Genomic DNA, 20,716 nt, shown 5'->3' on the forward strand with positions numbered 1-20,716 from the left:
ATTGAACTGCTACTATGCCATTTTGCCTATGTCACTCAAAGTCTTTTCATCTTAGGCCTTCCAATAACTAGAACATAGGCATGGGATCAAAACAAATGATTCTGAAAGAATACTATTTCATGCTTTTATATGACACCATCTTTGAGGTAGGGATGCTGTTGATTTAGAACCACGTCAGCTTTGGGAAGTAATAAGTCTGCTTTAGAAATGCAAAGAAACACAGAAATATTGAAGTCTTTAGATGATTAACATCATCAAGCTGCAGTAAAACTGAGAATTCTTCAAAAAAGTTAAAAATAGGATAAGTTTTTAATCCAGCCATTGTACTTCTGGGAATGTACATTAGAAGCATTGAAAGCAAGGACTCAGATTGTTGTACCCCAAGGTTCATCATGGTACTATTCACAATAGCCTAACGGTAGAAAGAACCAAATGTCCAGCAGTGAATGAGAGGATAAACACAATGTGGCCTATGCATATAGTGGGGTTGTATTCAGTTTTTAAACAGATTGGTAATCTGATATTTGCTTCCATACAGATGAACCTGGAGAACACTATGCTAGGTGAAATAAGCCAGACACAAAAGGACAGTTATTACGATACCATTTATATGGTGTGCTTAAATGAGGCAACTCTTAGAGATGCAAAGTTGAATGGAGATTTCCAAGTGCAGGTCAAAAAGAATAGGGAGTTAATGTTTAGTGGACATAGAGCTGTTTGGAAGTGTGAGAAGGTTCTGGAAATGAATAGTGGCAGTGGTGACACAACGTTGTGAACATATTTAATGTCACCTAATTGGATGCTTCCAAATGGGTAAAATGGTGTAAATACCATGTTTTTTTAAAAATCACCAAAAACTCTTTTTTTAAAAATTAAGATTTATTTATTTTTATTGGAAAGTCAGACATACAGAGAGGAGGAGAAACAGAGAGGAAGAAGATCCTCCATCTGATGATTCGATTCACTCCCCAAGTGACCGCAACGGCTGGTGCTGTGCCAACCCGAAGCCAGGATCCAGGAACCTCCTCCAGGTCTCCCACATGGGTGCAGGATGCCAAAGCATTGGGCTGTCCTCAACTGCTTTCCCAGGCCACAATTAGGGAGCTGGATGGGAAGTGGAGCTGCCGGGATCAGAACCAGTGCCCACATGGGATCCTGGCGTGTCCAAGGTGAAGACCTCAGCCTCCAGGCCACGCCACCAGGCCCAGAAAATCACCAAAAAATCTATAGCACTTCAGATTCAATATTGGAGACACAAAGAGCTGGATTATATTGTTAAGTGGTGGAATTTGATTTGTTTTGGTAATTGCCTCTCAATGATGACATTACTTTTCTCAGATTCCGTTTTTGGAGATTAGTGATTTTTTTTAATGTGTTTATTTGAAACGCAAAGTGGGAGAAGGAGAGACAGACATCTTTATACACTGGCTTATTGCCCAAATGCCTGCAGACAGCTGGTGCTGGGCCAGGCGCCAGGAACTCCTTCCAGAGTCCCATGTGAGTGGCAGTGACCCCAATACCTGGCCTACCATCTGCTGCCTTCCAGACTCATTCTGAGGAAACTGGGTCTGAAATTGTGGTGGGACTAATTCCAAGCTTTTCCATTTAGGATGTGAGATTCCCAAGCAGCTGCTTAATCCACATAACCCACCTTTCATATTCTTTATTTGAGCTGACCTTAAAATAATGAAAGGGAATTTGTTTGTTTGTAAAGGCAGATTTACAGAGAGAAGGAGAGACAGAAAGATCTTCCACCCACTGTTTTACTCTCTAAGTGGCCACAACAGCCACAGCTGAGCCAATCCAAAGCCAGGAGCCAGGGGCTTTTTGCAGGTGTCCTATGTGGATACAGGGTCCCAAGGCTTTGGGCCATCCTCTATCAGGTCATAAGCAGGGAGCTGGAAGGGAAGTGGAGCAGCCAGGACATGAATTGGTGCCCATCGGGGATCCTGGCATTTGCAAGGTGAGGATTTAGTCACTAGGCCATTGGGCAGGACCTGAAATGAACTTTCAACACTTGTAACAAAGTATTTTCATAAAGCTGGTGAATATAGTTTTGTCTCCTAACAACAACAAAAAAATTAAGGCTTATGTTTGTATTTGTACATCAGAGTTACAGAGAGGGGGATACAGAAAGCTTCTATCCACTGATTCACTACCCAAGTGGTGAGGCAGTCAAAGGAGGCCAGACTAATGCCATCTCACAGCTGTTTGCTGGCATGTATGCCGCTGCTGCTTCCCAGCATACACACACTAAACAGAAAGGGATGGAAGCCTCTGGGAACAGGTATCTGCCAGTGGTCAACAAGATGTAGCCTTCGAAAGAATCTTCGAAAGAAAGGCTCTGGTGGGCTTGGTGTGATGGCTCAGTGGCCAAAATCCTTGCCTTGCATGAGCCAGGATCCCATATGGATGCCAGTTTGTGTCCTGGCTGCTCCACCTCCCATCCAGCTCCCTGCTTGTGGCCTGGGAAAGCAGGAGAGGACAGCCCAAAGCCTTTGGCATCTGCATCTGCATGGGAGACCTGGAAGAAGCTCCTGGCTCCTTGCAAGTTTACCTTGTGGGTCCCTGGGGAGGAAAGCGACCAAAAAGAAATACGAGGACAGTACTCTCCTGGGCAACTGATAACATTTATTTCCAGGGTTCCAGTTTATATACATTCAGCAAGGCAACAGTTCAGACACAGTTCAGCTCAGTTCCAACATGGTTTACAATTATCAGATTTGTTATACAACTCATGTCATATGTGTTAGCAGGGAGTTCCAGGAGAGCGAATATGGCACCTGGATCAAAGCACCATTGGTGTGAGATATTGATAAGGAGCACTACTTTGATCTAGGATAACTGGCTAACAAGAGCACAGATGTTCACCATATATCAGGGAAGCATGAAAGCGCACCCAAGGACTCACTGAGGGGCAAGAGTGCACTCTGGGTGAGAGGCCCTCGGCCTCCTCTTTCCTGGAGCCTCTTAACAGGGTCCTACAGGCCTCTGCGGTCCCAACTATCCTCTTGGACGTATTCCGACAACTCCTTGCTTTGGATCGGCTCGGCTTCTGCCACTGCGGCCACTCGGAATAAACTAGCAGATGGAAGATCTTTGTCTCTCTTTCTCTCTGTAAATCTGCCTTTCTGATAAAAATAAATAAATCTTAAAAAGGTGGAGGGGCTCTGTTAAGCCTTCATAATAATCTTATATATACCCTACCACACTTCTCCTTGGAGATAATGTACTGAATACACAAATATCCGTAGACTGAAACTCCAGTGGCTTGTTCTTGCTTTCTCCCACTAGTCCCTGTATTCAGAGTCTCTCTTTTTCTTACTTAAATAAAACCTCACTTCTGCTTTCATAGCTGGTCCTGGACTCATGTTACTACTTTTCCTGCAGCAGTGACTGAGCTGGGTTGATTTAGGATTCAAACTCAGAAAGAGCTGATTTAGAAGTCATGCTCTCATTTAATTTCTTTGATGGATTTTAATTGATTCTTCTATAATTTCGAATACTTACTTCATAATGTTTTGAGAATGAAGTGACAAACTGCATGTGGTCTTGTAATGCATTCTGGGATACTAACAAATTTTTCCCCAAGAATTATTTGGGTGCCTGCAGATCAGGTACTGAGGTCACCATTGTGAATCATAAACCTGCTCTCTAAAAACTGACAGTCTAAGCAGATGTTTTTTAGTAAGTGTCATTTGGATATTTATAACATCTTCACATGACATTTTAAATTTTCAACTTAAAAATTAAGCTTCCATAGATTTATTGAATTTCAAGTATCCCCTGTGGTTTCCTTGGCAAGACCAGAACAAATTTCACTGACTTTATGCAGCCTGCTGGGTAAATATTCTCCCACCCCTATTGTAAAACGTGAATATTAGACAGTGTATTTACATTCTAAGTAGTAGGGCCCAGCGTGGTAGCCTAGTGGCTAAAGTCCTCCCCTTTCATGCACCAAGATCCCATATAGGCATGCTCTGCCTCCCATCCAGCTCCCTCTGTGTGGTCTGGGAAAGCAGTTGAGGACGGCCCAAAGTATTGGGACCCTGTACCCACATGGGAGACCCGGAAGAAGCTCCTGGCTCCTGATTTTGGATCAGCTCTGGCTATTGCGGCCACTTGGGGAGTGAACCAGTGGTGGAAGATCTTTCTCTCTGTCTCTCCTTCTCTCTGTAAATCTGCCTTTCCAATTAAAAAAAAAAAAAAGTAGCCCACCCTTCATCTCCAAATGTTCCTTCAGGTTAGTGTATGCCACCGGTATCACCATCATCTTAGGTACAATTATTACCACTGGGCCTTGGTATCTGTTGATTACTTACCACCTAAAGTATCTGCTGTAGGAAGTTTCTAAGTATCCAGTCATATTGTTTCCCTGTCATGCATAGAAACAGTCCTATCACTTTGGAATATTAGGAGATAGCCAATCAGTGTCAGGTTATTAAAAGGAGCAAGAGTGTGAAGGTGCATTCCCAACATTTAAGATAAAGGTAGCAAACAGTGCTGCTGTATTCTTGAACAGTATACCCCGACAAAATTGAAAGGGTATGGTAAATGGAATACAGTCTCTTAGTCAAGGTAATTCTCCTAATCACTGGTTCATGGTTGTTAGGAAATACTTCTTTAAACAAAACTTTACTGGGTATATGTGAACTGTGATGCGGTTGACAGGTGCTGAGTTAAATTAGGACCTATGAATTTGCCTTTTGCTGTCTCTGTATATTTATAAATAGCATCACCAAGTGGCTTAATGGGTAGTTTTAACTGTAACTCATTTCGCTTTCAAAAAAAAAGGTTAATACAACTTTTTGTTCCTGTTTAGCTGTATAGATTGATATGTAGCAATAAAAAGCATAAAGTACATATTGAGTAGGGCTTTAAGTGAAGGGAAAATTACATGTGGCAGAATGTTTTAATTTGGTTTTTGTTCTAAATTGTATCTTTACTAGAAAACATTTTATGTATTAGAAGAATTTTTTTTTAAATTTATTTGTTTTTATTGGAAAGGCAGATATACAGAAAAGAGAGAGACAGAGAAAGATCTTCCATCCACTGGTTCACTCTCCAAGTGAGCGCAATGGCTGGAGCTGAGATGATCCGAAGCCAGGAGCCAGGAGCTTCTTCTGTGTGTCCCACGCAGGTGCAGGGTCGCAAGGCTTTGGGCCCTCCTTGCCTGCTTTCCCAGACCACAAGCAGGGAGTTGGAAGGGAAGTGGGTCCGCCGGACACAACCCCGCGCCTAAATGGGATCCCAGTGCATGCAAGGCGAGGACTTTAACCACTAGACTACTACGCCAGGCCCTTATAGTAAATCTTAATACTAATTCATGAAAGCAATTAGCTCTCTTTTAAAAAAGAAGAGAGATTTGTTTATTTGGAAGTCAAGAGTTACAGAAAGACAGAGAGAACTTCCCGTCACTGGTTCATTCCCCACGTAGAGCACAGTTGCCTTTTAGCATACACTGTTTCATTCTTCCCTCACAGTATCTTTTGATATAGATTTTATTTTTTTTTAAAGATTTATTCATTTTATTACAGCCAGATATACACAGAGGAGGAGAGACAGAGAGGAAGATCTTCCGTCCGATGATTCACTCCCCAAGTGAGCCACAACGGGCCGGTGCACGCCGATCCAAAGCAGGGAACCAGGAACCTCTTCCAGGTCTCCCGCGCGGGTGCAGTGTCCCAATGCATTGGGCCGTCCTCAACTGCTTTCCCAGGCCACAAGCAGGGACTTTTAGCCGCTAGGACACGCCGCCGGGCCCTTGATATAGATTTTAAACCCCTGTGTGACAGAGGAAAAATTTAGATCAAAGGAATTTAGTTAATTGCCAGAAGTATGGCTCATAAGTGGTAGAAGTGAGCTTGGAGGGCCCGGCGGCGTGGCCTAGCGGCTAATGTGCTCGCCTTGAAAGCCCCGGGATCCCATATGAGCGCCAGTTCTAATCCTGGCAGCTCCATTTCCCATCCAGCTCCCTGCTTGTGGCCTGGGAAAGCAGTCGAGGATGGCCCAAAGCTTTGGGACCCTGCACCGTGTAGGAGATCACCTCAGATCGGCGCAGTGGCTCACTTGGGGAGTGAATCATCAGACGGAAGATCTTCCTCTCTGTCTCTCCTCTCCATATATCTGACTTTGTACTAAAAATAAATAAATCTTTAAAAAAAAAAAAAAGTGAGCTTGGAGCTCGGTGCTGACCTGATTTGCACATTATTCTTCTTCCAACTCTGGGAATAGACACTTTTCTGAGATCAGACGAGATCTGATGCATTCAGGATGGTATGGCTGTAGACAATAGACAGTTCTCTAATGCAAGTTCTTAACACCTTTAGTGTGAAAGTAGTAAGGCATAATTTGAAGTTATTTGAAATCCCATGTAGTTAGACTATAGCTAATATTTTTCTATTATTTTATATGTGTCTAAGGAGGATAGCCTCAAGATTTGGTAACATCTCTAAAAAATTATATGATTAGGATTAGAGGATAATTTTCTACCTGCTAACACCAGCATTCCATATTGGCCCCAGTTTGAGTCCTAGCTGTTCCATTTCCTGTCTAGCTCTCTGCTTATGGCCTGGGAAAGCACTGTAAGATGACCCAAAGCCTTGGGACCCTCCATGCACATGGGAGACCAGGAAGAAATTTGTCTTAGATCAGCTCAGCTCTGACTGTTGCAGCCATTTGGGGAGTGAACTGGCGGATGGAAGACCTCTCTTTCTCTTTCTGTGAAATAAATCTGCCTTTCAGAAAACAAAGTGGGGAGGAGAGGAATGTAGAATAGTAGCTAGCACTTTGGTGTGGTGTACAATGGCGTTCCTTGTGGGTGCTGGTTATCATCTTCTGGTCCAGCTCCTTGTTAATGCTTGGAAAAGCAGGAGAAGATAGCCTAAGTGGTTTGGCCCATGCACCCAGTGGGAGACCTAGAAAAAGCTCCTGGCAGCTGGCTTTGCCTGGCCTAGCTCTTTTGGGCCGTTGTGGCCATTTGGCAGGGGTGAACCAGTAGGCTGAAGGTCTGTTCTCTTTCTCTCCTTCTCTCTGTAAATCTGTGTTTCAAATAGAAATAAAGCTTTTTAGAAAGTGATTTATTTTTGTTTATTTGAAAGGCAGAGTTAGCACTATCTTCCATCTGCTGGTATCCCCTCCACCCCAACTAAATGGCCGCAGTGTCTAGAGCTGAACCAATCTAAAGCCATGAGCAAGCCAGGAGCTTCTTCTGGATCTCCCAAGTGGGTGCAGGATGCCAAGGCTTTGGCCTTTTCTCTACTGCTTTCCCAGGCCATAAGCAGGGAACTGGTACAGCAGCCAGGACATGAACTGATACTCAGAAGGGATTCTGGCACTTGTAAGCAGAGTATTAATCAGTTGGTCCATTGCTTAGACAGACATAGAGTATTTTACTAAGGAGATAAAGAATGGAGCAGTGTGGCTGGAACGATGGGTTTATTTAGAGAACAGTAAGAGGCAGGGTTCTGGGAACATTCTAGTGGGAAGGCATCCTTGATTTTGGTATGTCCACACTTTATACTTTCTGAGGCAGACTTACCTATATGATTTGATTATACAAAGGAGAACTGATTCTGGGATATCAGGGAAGGGTAACTTTTTTTTTTTTTTTCAGTTTGTTACACTTCAGGAGCTGTGAGTCAAGCATTTATAAAAAAATTTTGTATTAGTTCATCTCCTTTCAGTAGCTATTAACTGTGACATTGAAGTGTCTGCCTCTCTCCTGGCATACAGAAGCAGTTCTTACATTTTCAAGACAAAGTTAAAAGAGAAAGGCTCAACTTCTTTGGCCATTTCATGTAACATTTTTGCCTTCTTGTTCAGTTGTATTTCTCCTATTGAAGAATCAAATCCTTGGTCAGGTTGTAATCTGCACACATTTATGTGAATCTCTTTTTATTAATATTCATAGTTTTGTGAATGTGGCTTATATATATGCTAATATAAGTAATTATATGTCAGCCCAATCTTAATTTAATGAGGATTATGAATTATAGTTCCTGTTTTTTTATGTGGTCAGTTTTATTTGTAATTTTTATGGTTGATACGAATAATTATTTTTAAGATGTTCCACCATGATGGGAGTTGTTTCACATACCTTGTTCTTTACCTCTTAAAGGGCTTTCATCAGAAGATGCTACACCTTTAATGCAAGAAAAGATACAAAGTGTAAGCACTCGTGCTATTGATGATGAAGAGGTTGCTGAAGTAAATGCAAATGATCAACCCGAATCTCCAACACAAGTTCTGCAAGCTTTGTTCTCACTTATACGAGGTGAAGTTGAACAGTTGGACTCAAGAGCACTTCCTCTTTGTCTTCATCAGGTACTGGTTTTCAAACCTTCACCTCCAGCGTCACTGAATTAATCAAAAATCCAGTTCTCTCGGGTGATCCTATCCTCATTTTTGGTGAATTCAAGGGGATGGTGACCCTGGATCATTGGCTAATGGGAAAACTGACTTATTACTCACTGGTAGCCATTCCTTCACCTTGAATGATTCATAAGAATGGCCAGCTTGCTTTATTTTGTCATTAAGTTGTACAAAAATAAGAATCAGTATAACAAAATCTTAATAAGGACCGAGTAGGTACCACAAACTAGGCTAGGAACAAAGATGGCTTAATAAAGTATGTTCTCAATAAAGTCTCCATGAATAAGAGAAACAGGTAAGTCAATAATTGTAGAATTCTGCAGTATGTGTTAGAGGAGGCATTATGTTCAGCAATACAAGTTAGTGATTAATGTTGTCCCATAGGCACTAGGAAAAGAAGTAGCTCTTAAGCCAACATTTGCAGGATGATCAGATGCTCACTAAAGCTCGCAAGACAATGTGAGCTGGTGTCAGAAGAGAAATCAGCCAGAAATTCATGACTGGCGTACTACTGGAGGAAAAATCAGGAAGAGAAATAGAAATTGAATTTGTATAGCTGATGACATTAATGCAAAACTTAAAAATTTGTATTTCTATTCTGTTATGTATTTGAAAGACAAACCTTGAGAAAGACAGAGATTCCTGTCTGCTGATTCATGCCAGGGCTGGGCCAGATCAAAATTCGAAGCCAGGAAATCAGCCGGGGTTTCCCATGCAGGTTGCTGGGATCCAACCACTCCACCTTCTCCTGTTCCCTCGCAAGTACGCATCAACAGGAAGCTGGATCAGGAGCAGAACCAAGGCTTGAGTGTGGATCTAGGCATCCTAGGGACAGTCTAAGCTGCTAAACTAATTGCCTGTCTCTGGGAGTTGTTAATTGTGATGAAGGTGCCACAATGAACTGTGAACTTTAGAAAACAACTTGTTTTGATGATCAGGGAGGGAAATTCAGAGACGGAGAGTCTTGGGAATAAGATGACACTGAGTCAAAGCTTTTATCGGAGAGTCTCGGGAATAAGATGCCTTTACAACTGAGTCAAAGCTTTTTTTTTTCTTTAAGCGGTCTTTCAGAAGAAACTAAATCATTAGTGAACTGTTTTCTATTTTTATTTTAAAATGTAAATAATTAGTATCTGAGAATAGAGGAAGTTTTGCTTCTTATTTTGTTTAACTTTTTCAAGGAGAATATTTTTTAATTTTTTAAAAAAAAAGGTTCTGGTGTTGCAGCACAGGGGATTACGCTACAACATGAGACACCAACTGTATTCCATCTTGGAGTATATAGTTCAAGTCTATCTACTCTGCTGAGGTACTGATTGAGCCACCTGCTAGCACATCTGGGAAGCAGTCAATGATAGCCCAAGTACTTTGGTTCCTGCCACCCACGTTAGAGACCCAAATGAAGTTTCTGGCTCCTGGTGTCAGCCTGCCTATCCTTGCCTGTTGTAAGCACGTGAAGAGTAATCAGTAGTGTTGTTATGTCATCCTCCAAACAACCTAGAGCAGTAGGTATTGTTAATCTGCATGCTCACAAGTGGGAAAACTAAGACTTCCTCACTCAATAAGCTCCTTATAAAGCTGGCAGTGGAATTTGTGTATTCCATTCAGCGCATCTTTTTGGAATAAGTTGGAGGAAATTTGAATACGGGTTGTATATTATGTAATAATGTTGTATCAGTGAATAATTACTTAAGGGTGATAATGGCATTGTATGTGGTGTAGAACAGACTTGAGTGCGGACATACATTCACAAGTATTTAGGGATAAAGCGACATACCTGTAATTTACTCAAAATGGTTCCATGGAAAAAATATGTGAGGGAGGGAAAGAAAGCAAATTTGACAAAACATCAGCAGTTTGCAAGTCTAAATGAAAGGCATTTAGCTATTGATTTTACTTACTAGTCTTTGAACTCCTCTGGACATTTCAGTAAAAAGTTGAGGAGAAGGACATTTGGGAGCAGTAGGCATTTGGGCACATCCTAGTATCCCTAGGTTTGATCTCTTATTCTAGCTTCCTGCTATAAGCAGCGATGGCTGAAGTAACCACTCTTGTGGATCTTACCAATCTGGGGGAAGGCCTTGCTCCTGTCTTTGCTCCAGGACCTTCCAGGCATGTTGGGGCACAGGGGTTGGGTGAGAGAATAGTAAACCAGTAATGGGAATACACTGTCTTTTTCTCTGCTGTTCAAATTAAAATATTTTTAGGACTGAATGATTTATTTTATTTGAAAAACAGAGTGACAGAGGGAAAGTCAGAAAACTGTCCACTTGTTCATTTCCCAAATGCCACAACAGCCAGAGTAGGGCCAGGCTGAAACCAAGAGCCTGGATCTCCACTCAGGCGTCCCGTGTAGGTGATAGAAGCCTAAGTACTTCAGTAACATCTGCTGCCTCCCAGGTGAGCAGGGAGTTAGATTGGCAGCAAAGGTAGAACTCAGTCCCAGACCTTATAGTATAGGGTGTGCACATCCTAAGAGGGAGTTTAATGCACTGCACCCCATTCTCCTTCCCCCCAAATTTTAAATTATACAGAGGGAGTATTTGGTAATAGAAAACATAGACAAAACTTTGAAAGACATTGTATCACTGAGTTGTTGTTTTATTAAAAATAGGAATGGTCTTTTCTTTTGGTAGGTATGCTTATCACAGAAGTAAATTTACTAGAAAATCACATTTTTAAATATGAATGTGATAATCACATCTGAAGATTATTTAATTTCTTTATGTCTCCAAATAAAATACATTGCTATTCCCAGGAACATACTGGTTTGCTGAATCTGGTGGATTCCAATTCCTAAATATGTAAGCACTCTGTCCTTATTACTCTGTATAAACGCATTTAACATAGTGTTTGGTACAGAGTTAAAGTCAAATAAACACCAAGCTGAACGCTTCTAGAACCTACGACATCAGGGGACAGCAGCCAACTAACTAATGGCTGCCTCCTCAGCCAAGGACTGTGGACGGTCCTGTCCCCTCCCAAGGGACACAGTGAGGGAGGGGCGGAAGTATGTTTTACTTCTTAGTGTGCCGTCCTCTGCCTTTTCACGTAGAATCTGTAGTTGGTGATGTTGTGTCAAGTTCTTGCTTTCTTGCTCTTACTCAACCACACCCACATACAAACATTTATTCCACTGAAACTTTTTTTAAAAAGTTGCAGACATATGTTACTTCACCCTGGGATGCTTGTCCTTACAAGTGTCAAGAACAGATGTTGTTTTACATAACCCATAAGGTAATTATCAATCCCAAGAAATCAGATGTTGAAATGACAACGTTATCAACTCTACAGGCTCTAAACACATCGCCTCAGGTTGTTTCACAAATGTTTTCTAGAACTGCTTTTTTCCTAATCCAGGATCCAGTGAAGGCTCACACTTTTTTTTTAAAGATGTATTTATTTTTATTGAAAAGTCAGTTATACAAATAGGAGGAGAGACAGAGAAAGATCTTTAATCTGCTGGTACACTCCCCAAGAGGTTATAACAGCCAGAGCTGAGCCAGTTTCAAGCTAGGAGCCAGGAGCTTCTTCTGGGTCTCCCACATAGATGCAGGATCCCAAGACTTTGTGCGGTCCTTGACTGCTTTCCCAGGCCACCAGCAGAGAGCTGGATGGGAAGTGGGGCTGCCAGGATTAGAACCAGCACCTAAATGGGATCCTGGCGTGTGCCACTGGTTTACTGCCTAAGTGGCTGCAACAGCTGGAGCTGAGCCAGTCCAAAACCAGGAGCCAGGAACTTCCTCCAGGTCTCCCACATGGGTGCAGAGTCCCAAGGCTTTGGGTCATTCTCAACTGCTTTCCTAGGTCATAAGCAGGGATGGGAAATAGAGCAGCCAGGACATGAACTGGTGTCCATATGGGATTCTAGTGCATGTAGGTGAGGATTTAGCAGCTAGGCTATTGCGCCAGGGTCAAAACTGTTTCTTGATGATTCATGCAATCCACATCTCCCATGTGGGTGGCAGAGACCCAAGCGTCTCAGCCACCACCTGCTGCTTATCCAGGGAAACTGGAATTGAGAATGGAGCGTGGCCTTGAACTCGGGCTCTCATATGTGATATAGGCATTCCCACTGGTATCTTAACTGCTGTTTCAAACCCAAGGTCCATATATTCTGTGAGAAAACATTTTCTTATTTACCTTTGGAGTTGCTTGCTCTTGGCTTAAACAATGAAATACTTCAGGATTCAGTTCCCGAAACACTCTCATTCTGCACTTACTTCCTGAATAATTGCTTCTAGCATTGTGGGTTTTGTCTGATTCCTTTCCCAAACATCATCCAGACTTGACTGGCCAACTGCTGGAGAGTTCTAATGGGCATTTCCAAGTAAGTCTCTAAAACTTGACCTTGATCTTTCTGCTAAGTGCACCTCTCTGCTAGTCTTCTCTCTGTGGCCAGCATCATCACTTGTCTTGCTCAGGTTGCTAGAGAGATACTTTTTATAGGGCAAATACTCTGTAAATTTATTTTTCAAGCTATCCTTTCTCCTGGACATATGAATTTACTTTTACAGAACTTTGTATCATGACCATAAGGTTCCTTTATGACATTAGAACTACCATAGAAACCAAAAACTAGTTGAAAATGACATTGCTGCAGTACCAGAAAATTTGGTTTCATAATCGGAGTGGACCCTATTACAACCTCTCTAATAAGAACTATTTATAAATAACTCTGTGGCAAGGGTGAGCAAAATGGCTTTGAAAAACCAGAAACTTTACGTGAACGGGCAACCTGATTTTTCCACTGGAAGTTTATACTTGAAATGTTCTTGATTCCTTTTAGATGTGACCTGGTGTTTTCCTGGTACTGGCTCCTAAGAACTGTGTCCAGTGGTGTCCATCCTGTTGGTGGCTGGAAACAGACCATAATAGGAATATTTCTCTGCAACAGTCTGTAACTAACCACTAAATAATTGTCAGCATTCCACTGGTTGTTCATTATATAAAATTCTTATTTTATAGACTAAAAAAAGAAGGTTGTATATTAGCCATTTGATTAGGTTCAAATAGTTATTTCTGTAACATTGTCAGAACAGTGAGCTGGTAAAGGACAATCAGAATCCAGTATGAAATCCAACTTTAGAAGAAATTGAAATTTTACAAAGATGATTCAATCAAGTCATCTGCATTGCTTACAGAAAAATGTCAGATCTATAGCATGGCTTCTGTGTAATGTATTTATCCATTTTCCTTTAAAAATGTTACTTTGGAGTAGATGTTTAGCATAGCAAGTACAATACCCCTTGGGAGATCTGCAATGTATGTCAGCGCTGATAAATCCCTGGCCTCACTCTTGATTCCGGCTTCCTGTGAACTGGTAACCTGGAGGACTGCATGTGGTGACCTCAAATCCTGGAGCCCTGCACCCACCTAGGAGATGTGGATTGAGCTCCCAAATCCTATGCCCAGCCCAGCCCAGCCCTGACCGTTTTGATGGGTCCAGCAGTGGATTGTCAGAAGATCAGTCTTTCTCCCCCTCTGCTTCTCTGTTTCTTCCTTTCAAAGAAAATGAAAATGAATACATTTTATAATATGGTTTCCACTGGTGGGGTTGGGAGAAACCGTTTCTTTTTCTTGCCAGTTTATACGTTTGACAAGTACTTTATTACTATTGCATTGGCAGTAACCAGGAAAATGGAGATAATGTCTAGGAATAGAATAGCTTTTTTGGGGGAGAAGGCCACTAGAGATCTGTGAGGCTATGGAAACTTTAAAGAGAGCTTGTCAAATGACAAGCCTTAACTGGAAGCAGTTCCTAAGTCTTTGAACTCTTTACCTAGATTTCTTTACACTGTGCAGCACTTCGTACATATTCTAAACATCATTACTTAACTGTTAACACTTGGCCTAGCCTTTTCTTAAACATAAACACACAGAGCTAAAAAGTCAGTCACATGAGATCGTCTGCCCTTGGTTTGTGAAATAAGTATGAAATCAATGAAGTGTGAAGGTTTTACATGCTATGTATGACATATTGCTACTTTATAATTTATGATAAATGTTCATTTTTTCACCCTTGCTGTACCTTTTTTAAGTCTATAACATTTTCTTCATTCTTTAGAGATTCTTACTTCTTTTTTTAAGATTTACCTATTTTATTGGAAAGGCAGATTTACAGAGAGAAGGAGATACAAGAAAGATCTTCTATCCGTTGGATTACTCCCAAGTGACTGCAACAGCCAGAGCTGAGCTGATCTGAAACCAGGAGCCAGGAGGTTCTTCTGGGTCTCTCACATGGGTGCAGTGTGCCAAGGCTTTGGGTCATCCTCAACTGCCTTCCCAGGCTACAAGCAGGGAGCTGGGTGAAAGTGGAGCAGTCAGGACACAACCCGATGCCCATGTGGGATCCTAGTACCTGCAAGACAAGGATTTTATCCACCAAACCATCTCACCAGGCCTGAGAGTCTTACTTCTAAAGTCTAATGTGTTAGAGGTTCAGTTTGAATTGGCGTAGAACAGGAAAAATGAAATTGTAGAGATAAAATGATGTCTGTGTTTGCCTAGTTTGAGATGCATGACTTCAGAATTTGTTCCATGCTCAAAATCAAATTCATTCTGAACTGTTGGTGATAGCTAGTCTTTTTAGTTTGATGCAGTGATAGTTTCAAGGTGGTGATTCATTTCTTCCAGATTTCCTTGTCATCTAAATGTTAATTTTATTTCCTCTGTTTTGTCTTTGTTTTTAACAGATAGCGGAGTCCTACTTTCAGGAGGAGGACTGTATCCTTTTTTAAATTACGGGAAGACCAAAATGTTTAGAATTTCCGTCATCCTATTGTAGCACTAAACAAATTCAACCTTGTGTAAAAGCTCTAATTCTACCAAAACTAAATTGCTTAAAAATTAAAATTTAAAATGTCTTAAATTTTCATTATTTTGAATTAAACATGTACACAAGTCAAGTAATGAGACATGCAGTGAAGCATGTCAAGTTGATTAAAGCTATGAAGGGAAAACTAATAATTCACTAGAGAAAGCACAATAAATGTCACCTAAGACCACCTGTTAACTTTTGTGTAGAAAAGATTGTTCTAGTTTTTTAAATTTCTTCTTTTGAAAGTTGGTTTTTTTGTGGGGGGTTGTACCTAGTAAATGCTATCTAGAAAGAATGTATTATCAGTTTGTGTGTTTCCCATTTGTGTCACTTACTTCCCTGTGTTGATTTTCACCACACTTCTGACCAGATTAAGGGATAAGCTTCTTGGAAAGGCATTTTTTTTTTAAGATTTATTTTATTTTATTTTATTCCTTATTGGAAATTCAGATATACACAAAAAAAGAGAGACAGAGAGGACGATCTTCTGTCTGCTGGTTCACTCTCTAAGTGGCCAAAATGGCCAGAGCTGAGTATATCCAAAGCCAGGAGCTAGGAGCCTCTTCCAGGTCTCCCACACAGGTGCAGGGCCCCAAGGCTTTGGACCATCCTCAGTTGCTTTCCCAGGCCACAAGCAGGGAGCTGGATGGGAAGTGGGTCCGCCGGACACAAATCGGTGCCCATATAGGATCCCGATGTGTGCAAGGCTAGAGCCCTAGTGGCTAGACTACCATGCTGGACCTGAAAGGCAGATTTATAATACTTAGCATCCAAGCTACTGGGAGGGGCAGGGGCACAGTTCAGACCTATGAATCTAAACTGACCAAATTGTTCAGGTAATTGTTCAGTCAAGTTTGAGGAACATTTGGTATGCTTTTAGATTGTGGGTGAGTAGAGTAGAAGAATCATTCCTGCTTCTTTTATACGTCTTTGTGATCCCAGGGATCTTGAGGTCTGCATGTGACAGGGAGATCTGAACTCTACTGAGTGTTCATCAAAAAGACAAAGCGCTAAACTCTGAGTTTCTCGCTTTCTGTATCAGAATTAGAACATCACCTCAAAAGAAGACAGGCAATTGGACCGTGCATCTTTATCTTAGAAGGTGTAGTAAATATATGAGACAGATGAGAAGACAAAAGCTCACAAGTAAATATACCCCCAAAAATGGAATCCCATGATTATGAAAATCCCTGTATTGAGTTAATTATATTTTTTCCCGGAGATCTATAATAGTATTTTTGCTCAGTAATTATTTAAAGATGTGATCCCGTAATTTTCTGGGAAAAAAAAGAGCAATATATAGGTTCTAAGATTCCATTTGGATCCCATTCCAATTCAGTTATTTTTCATTGAGTCTTCTAGAAATGTGCCAGCAATCAGGCATTCCTTGAACAGTAAAACATTCTTTTAGTTTCTGGCAGTATGAAATTGAAGTAGCTACTCCTGTAATATACTATATTAAAATTTACCTACTTTGAAACTAATAGACAGTACTCCAACTATGCTTGAATTTAAAAATATTTAGAGAGCTCTTCATTTTTGGCAAGCTGAAAATTTCTTAACTTCTGTTGACTGTTACTTTTCAAATGTAGGACAGTTAAGATGCACATATCCCATGTTGGAATACCTGGGTTCGATATCCAGTTCTGGCTCTTGACTGGCTTCCTGCTGATGCAGGCCTTCGAAGGCAGTGACTTCAGAGCAGATAAACCTGCCTCCCTCACTGGTTCTCAGTTCTTGGCTTTGACCTAGCCCACACTTAGCTGCTGAGGGCATTTGAGGAGTAAACCCATGTTTTCTGGCTCAATTAAGTGTATCCCCGCTCCCTGCCTCTTTCCATCCCCTAAATTAAAATTTGAGATCATTTGGCATTCTATTTTCCTTAAATTTTCTGTGCAGATGAGAAAGCCATGAAATTCATTCAACTTGAACGATTGTATCATGAGCAGTTGCTTGCAAATCTTTCTGCTATTCAAGAACAGTGGGGTGAGTAGAGACTAACACAGAATGTGGAATTAACCTAACAAATTGCTGTGTAGGAAATTAATATATCTGGCTTGATTTTATAAAACAAGTAAATGTCTCAACATAAAGATAATGCTGCAGAGAATATTTTTATCAGTTGTCTCTCATTGTGAGAAAATATTTTTATTTTGCCTTTCATGTCAGTATCATGGAAAGAACAGTTGGATTTGTTTGCATTTCTTCTGATGACCTTCCATGACCCACATTCTAATTTAATCTTTCGAATGACATTTACTTGTGATAAAAAGTAACCATTTAATTTCATGTTAATTTGTTTTGTCATTTAGGGAAGATAATTTTACCTGCTAATCCTTATCAGTAGTGTCAGTTAAGTTCTTTTCCCTGCCAAATGTGTTTTGTAAAAGCAGTGACTAACAGATATTTTAAATTTAGAAACAAAATGGAAAACCGTACAACCACATACAATCACATCTCTAAGGAATTCAGAGAAGGGATTTAATGGTGAAGATTTTGAACGGCTTACTAAGTTTTGCACAACACATCAAGAGTAAGTATATCAGAATATGATTAGAATCAGTTGGAGTAAAATATTGAAAGATGGTGTTGAATATTTCAGATGCAAGATGTATTTGATACTGTTTTCAACTGGAAAATGTATTTTTTTAATTATTATTATATTTTTGACAATCTTTACATAATTAATTGGGGTAAAAAAAAGGTACAAGGGCTATAGGAAAGTGGGTAAGACTATTATGTCCATATTGTTTGCTTCTTGATCTGAGGTAAAGGGAATATTGAAGGAGAAGCCCCACCCAGTCTCCCACCAACCCCAGGTCCTGGATGTGGGGCATGCTCTGAGATACTTGCTCAAGTGGTTTTGATAATTCACCAGTTATGAATCGCTGCCAGTCTCTCCACTCCAAGCACGATGAGGTCACTGAAGAATCCGCTGATTGAAATAGTTCATCAGAGTCTCCATTTGCTCAGTATTTCGCTGCCAACATATAGCTGAGGTGGTTGATTGACCTGTTCTGTCTTCCATGTTTTCTTGGTTAGGGTTCTAAGTCCGACATTTCGATTGGGGAGATCCCCAAAGAAACTTTGAGGTGTTCCCAGACCAGATTCTTGTATGTACTAGCAAGTACAGGGCCCAGCACAGTCCATCGCCCCATCAGCTGGTGGTTGCAATTGCTGGGTTGGTTCTGTTTTCAGCCCCAGCTTCCACTGGAACCAATGGGTGTTGCAGTCCAGCCTGGTTCTGCCCAGCACATACACGGCCCTCACATCAACCAGTGGGAGCTGCAGCCTAGTCAGAGCGACCCACAATAACCCCCACCAGGCCCGCACCCTACCCTGGTTTGCCAGTATGTATAGCAAACTAGTCCAGTCTGCCCCATATCCCATTTGGCTCTTGTACTTGTCAATGGGTATTGAAGCTTAGTTCCATCTAACCAGCTCAACTATCCAGCCCTCACGGATGTTGTTGAGGGCCTCTCTGTCTAACCACCCCAGCCCCTGTCCTAGTTTTCATGCCCTCCTGTGGGAGTAGTAACCCAAGAGGGAGGAGCCCACTATTTCCCTCCCAGGTCTCTCTCAATCCTGGTTTATGCACTCTCCAGGTGGTTCTGTGGTTAGACCTCACAGAATTAACCACCCCGCCCCTGTGCCAGCTTCTGCCAGCTTCTGATGCTGCGGCTAAGCCCAAACAACCCTCACCCACTCTAATTTTGTTTCCACCAGTAGGAATAATCCGCCCAGCCTAGCTTTTCCCTGATCTAGTCCACATGCAACGCACAGGTGTTGTAGCCCTGCTTAGTCTGGTCTGCCCCCCATCCCAGCTCACGCTCTCCAGTGGGTGTAGCTGTCCAGCAAGGGAACCACCCTTGGTTCCCCTACAGGCTCTGCCCCCTCCCTTCCTGGTTCTCACGCGTGCTGGATGGGCACTGCAGTCACATCTGGTACAGGCAACCTCACCCTGGCATTCCACATTGTGGACTGGTTTTTGTCGCGACCTAACCCGGCCCGACCCATACTCTGTTCTGGTGCTTGGATTTGCCAGTGAATGACGTGAACTGATTCAGCCTGGTCTGCCCCTGACCCATGCCAAATGTATGCCAGTGGGAAACTTTCCATGGCCTATTCTGGGCTGTTTCTTATCATGCTTCTTGTGCTTACCTGCAGGGTCTGTGTCCTGCCAGATTTTGTGCATACCAGGGGGTCCATGAGCCAACCCTACTCAGTTCACCTCCTGTCCTAGCAGGAACAGTGGTTTGTCTTGACTGGCCTTCAACCCAAGCTGGTTCTTGCTGTTGGATGGTTCAGCCCAGCCACAGCTTATCCATACCCACATACAGCTCACACATGGCTCAGTAGGGGTTGAGACCTAGCCTAGTCCGTCCCACATCTAGCCTAGTTCATCCCACCCTGGTCCTCCAGGACACCAGACAGTGTTGGGGTCTGGCTGGCTTGGTGCGTCAACTGGAAAAATTTAAATAGGTATAATAAGATTATTAGGTTCTTTTTTCAGGTTTATCTCTTATGCTAAACTCAGTAAAAGATCAACTTTTATAGAAGTACAAAAGATCTTTCTAATTTTAAAAGCTAACAATTTTGATCTTTTTTTGGTTCAGACAGCAGCTAATTCAGATGGACAGAATCACGTATGCAAATGTTTTATTCTAGTTACTTGTCAGTGTTAAGTGTTTGCATGGTTTAATCAAAGCATTAGAGTGCTCTAATGCTGGAAAACATACTGCACTATTTAATCAAAATATATCAGATGGAAAGCTCCATTTACCAGATAATTATCCAGTTGCCTGATGTGTATTAAGGAACTGGATCCTTTTAGGAAGAATTACTGTGATAATAAAGTGCTTTGAACAGTGTTTTTAAAAAGTCATTGACCTAAAGCTGAAAATAAGGAGGTATGAAAATGCTTAAAGTTGAATTTTAATTTTTTTTTAATTTCAGACATGAGTCTTCAAAATACAGACTAAAAAACTGTATGTTTTGTGCTTGCTTCAGCAGCACATATACTAAAATTGGAATGAACACTGTATATTTTACTGATACTGTTTCTCTTCTTTTCTCAGACTAATGAAGTGTACAGTAAAGCTCTCTCCTTTTTTTAAAGATTTATTTTATTTTTTTATTGGAAAGGAAGAGAGACAGAGAGGAAGATCTTCTGTCCAATGATTCACTCCCCAACCGGCTGCAATGGCTGGAGCTGAGCTGATCCGAAGACAGGAGCCTGAAGTTTCATCCAAGTTTCCCACACGGGTGCAGGAACCCAAGGCTTTCCCAAGCCACAAGCAGTGAGCTGGATGGGAAGCGGGGCTGCCGGGATTAGAACCAGCACCTAAATGGGATCCCAGTGTGTTCAAGGCGAGGATTTTAGCTGCCAGGACACCATGCCAGGAACTAAAACTCTTAATGGAACTGGGCCATATAGTTGCTACTGAGCTCATAGAGTAGACAGAAAACTTGCTTTTGGATCTTCCCTTTGTGGAGACCAGCCTTTGAACAATAATTCCAGGT

General features: G+C 41.6%; 1 protein-coding gene across 1 annotated transcript in view; it reads left to right on the forward strand.

Moving 5' to 3' along the window:
- The window catches only part of CNST (consortin, connexin sorting protein), a 77,446-nt gene that overhangs the window by 35,087 nt on the left and 21,643 nt on the right, over nucleotides 1–20,716 (forward strand). The window contains exons 3-6 of the mRNA XM_058669437.1: nucleotides 8,120–8,325; nucleotides 15,069–15,099; nucleotides 17,093–17,179; nucleotides 17,612–17,726. Of these exons, the coding sequence (XP_058525420.1) occupies nucleotides 8,120–8,325; nucleotides 15,069–15,099; nucleotides 17,093–17,179; nucleotides 17,612–17,726 (439 nt within the window). The remainder of the gene's footprint in view (nucleotides 1–8,119; nucleotides 8,326–15,068; nucleotides 15,100–17,092; nucleotides 17,180–17,611; nucleotides 17,727–20,716) is intronic.

The sequence above is a fragment of the Ochotona princeps genome, chromosome 10, assembly GCF_030435755.1.
Source record: "Ochotona princeps isolate mOchPri1 chromosome 10, mOchPri1.hap1, whole genome shotgun sequence".
Lineage (NCBI taxonomy): Eukaryota > Metazoa > Chordata > Mammalia > Lagomorpha > Ochotonidae > Ochotona > Ochotona princeps.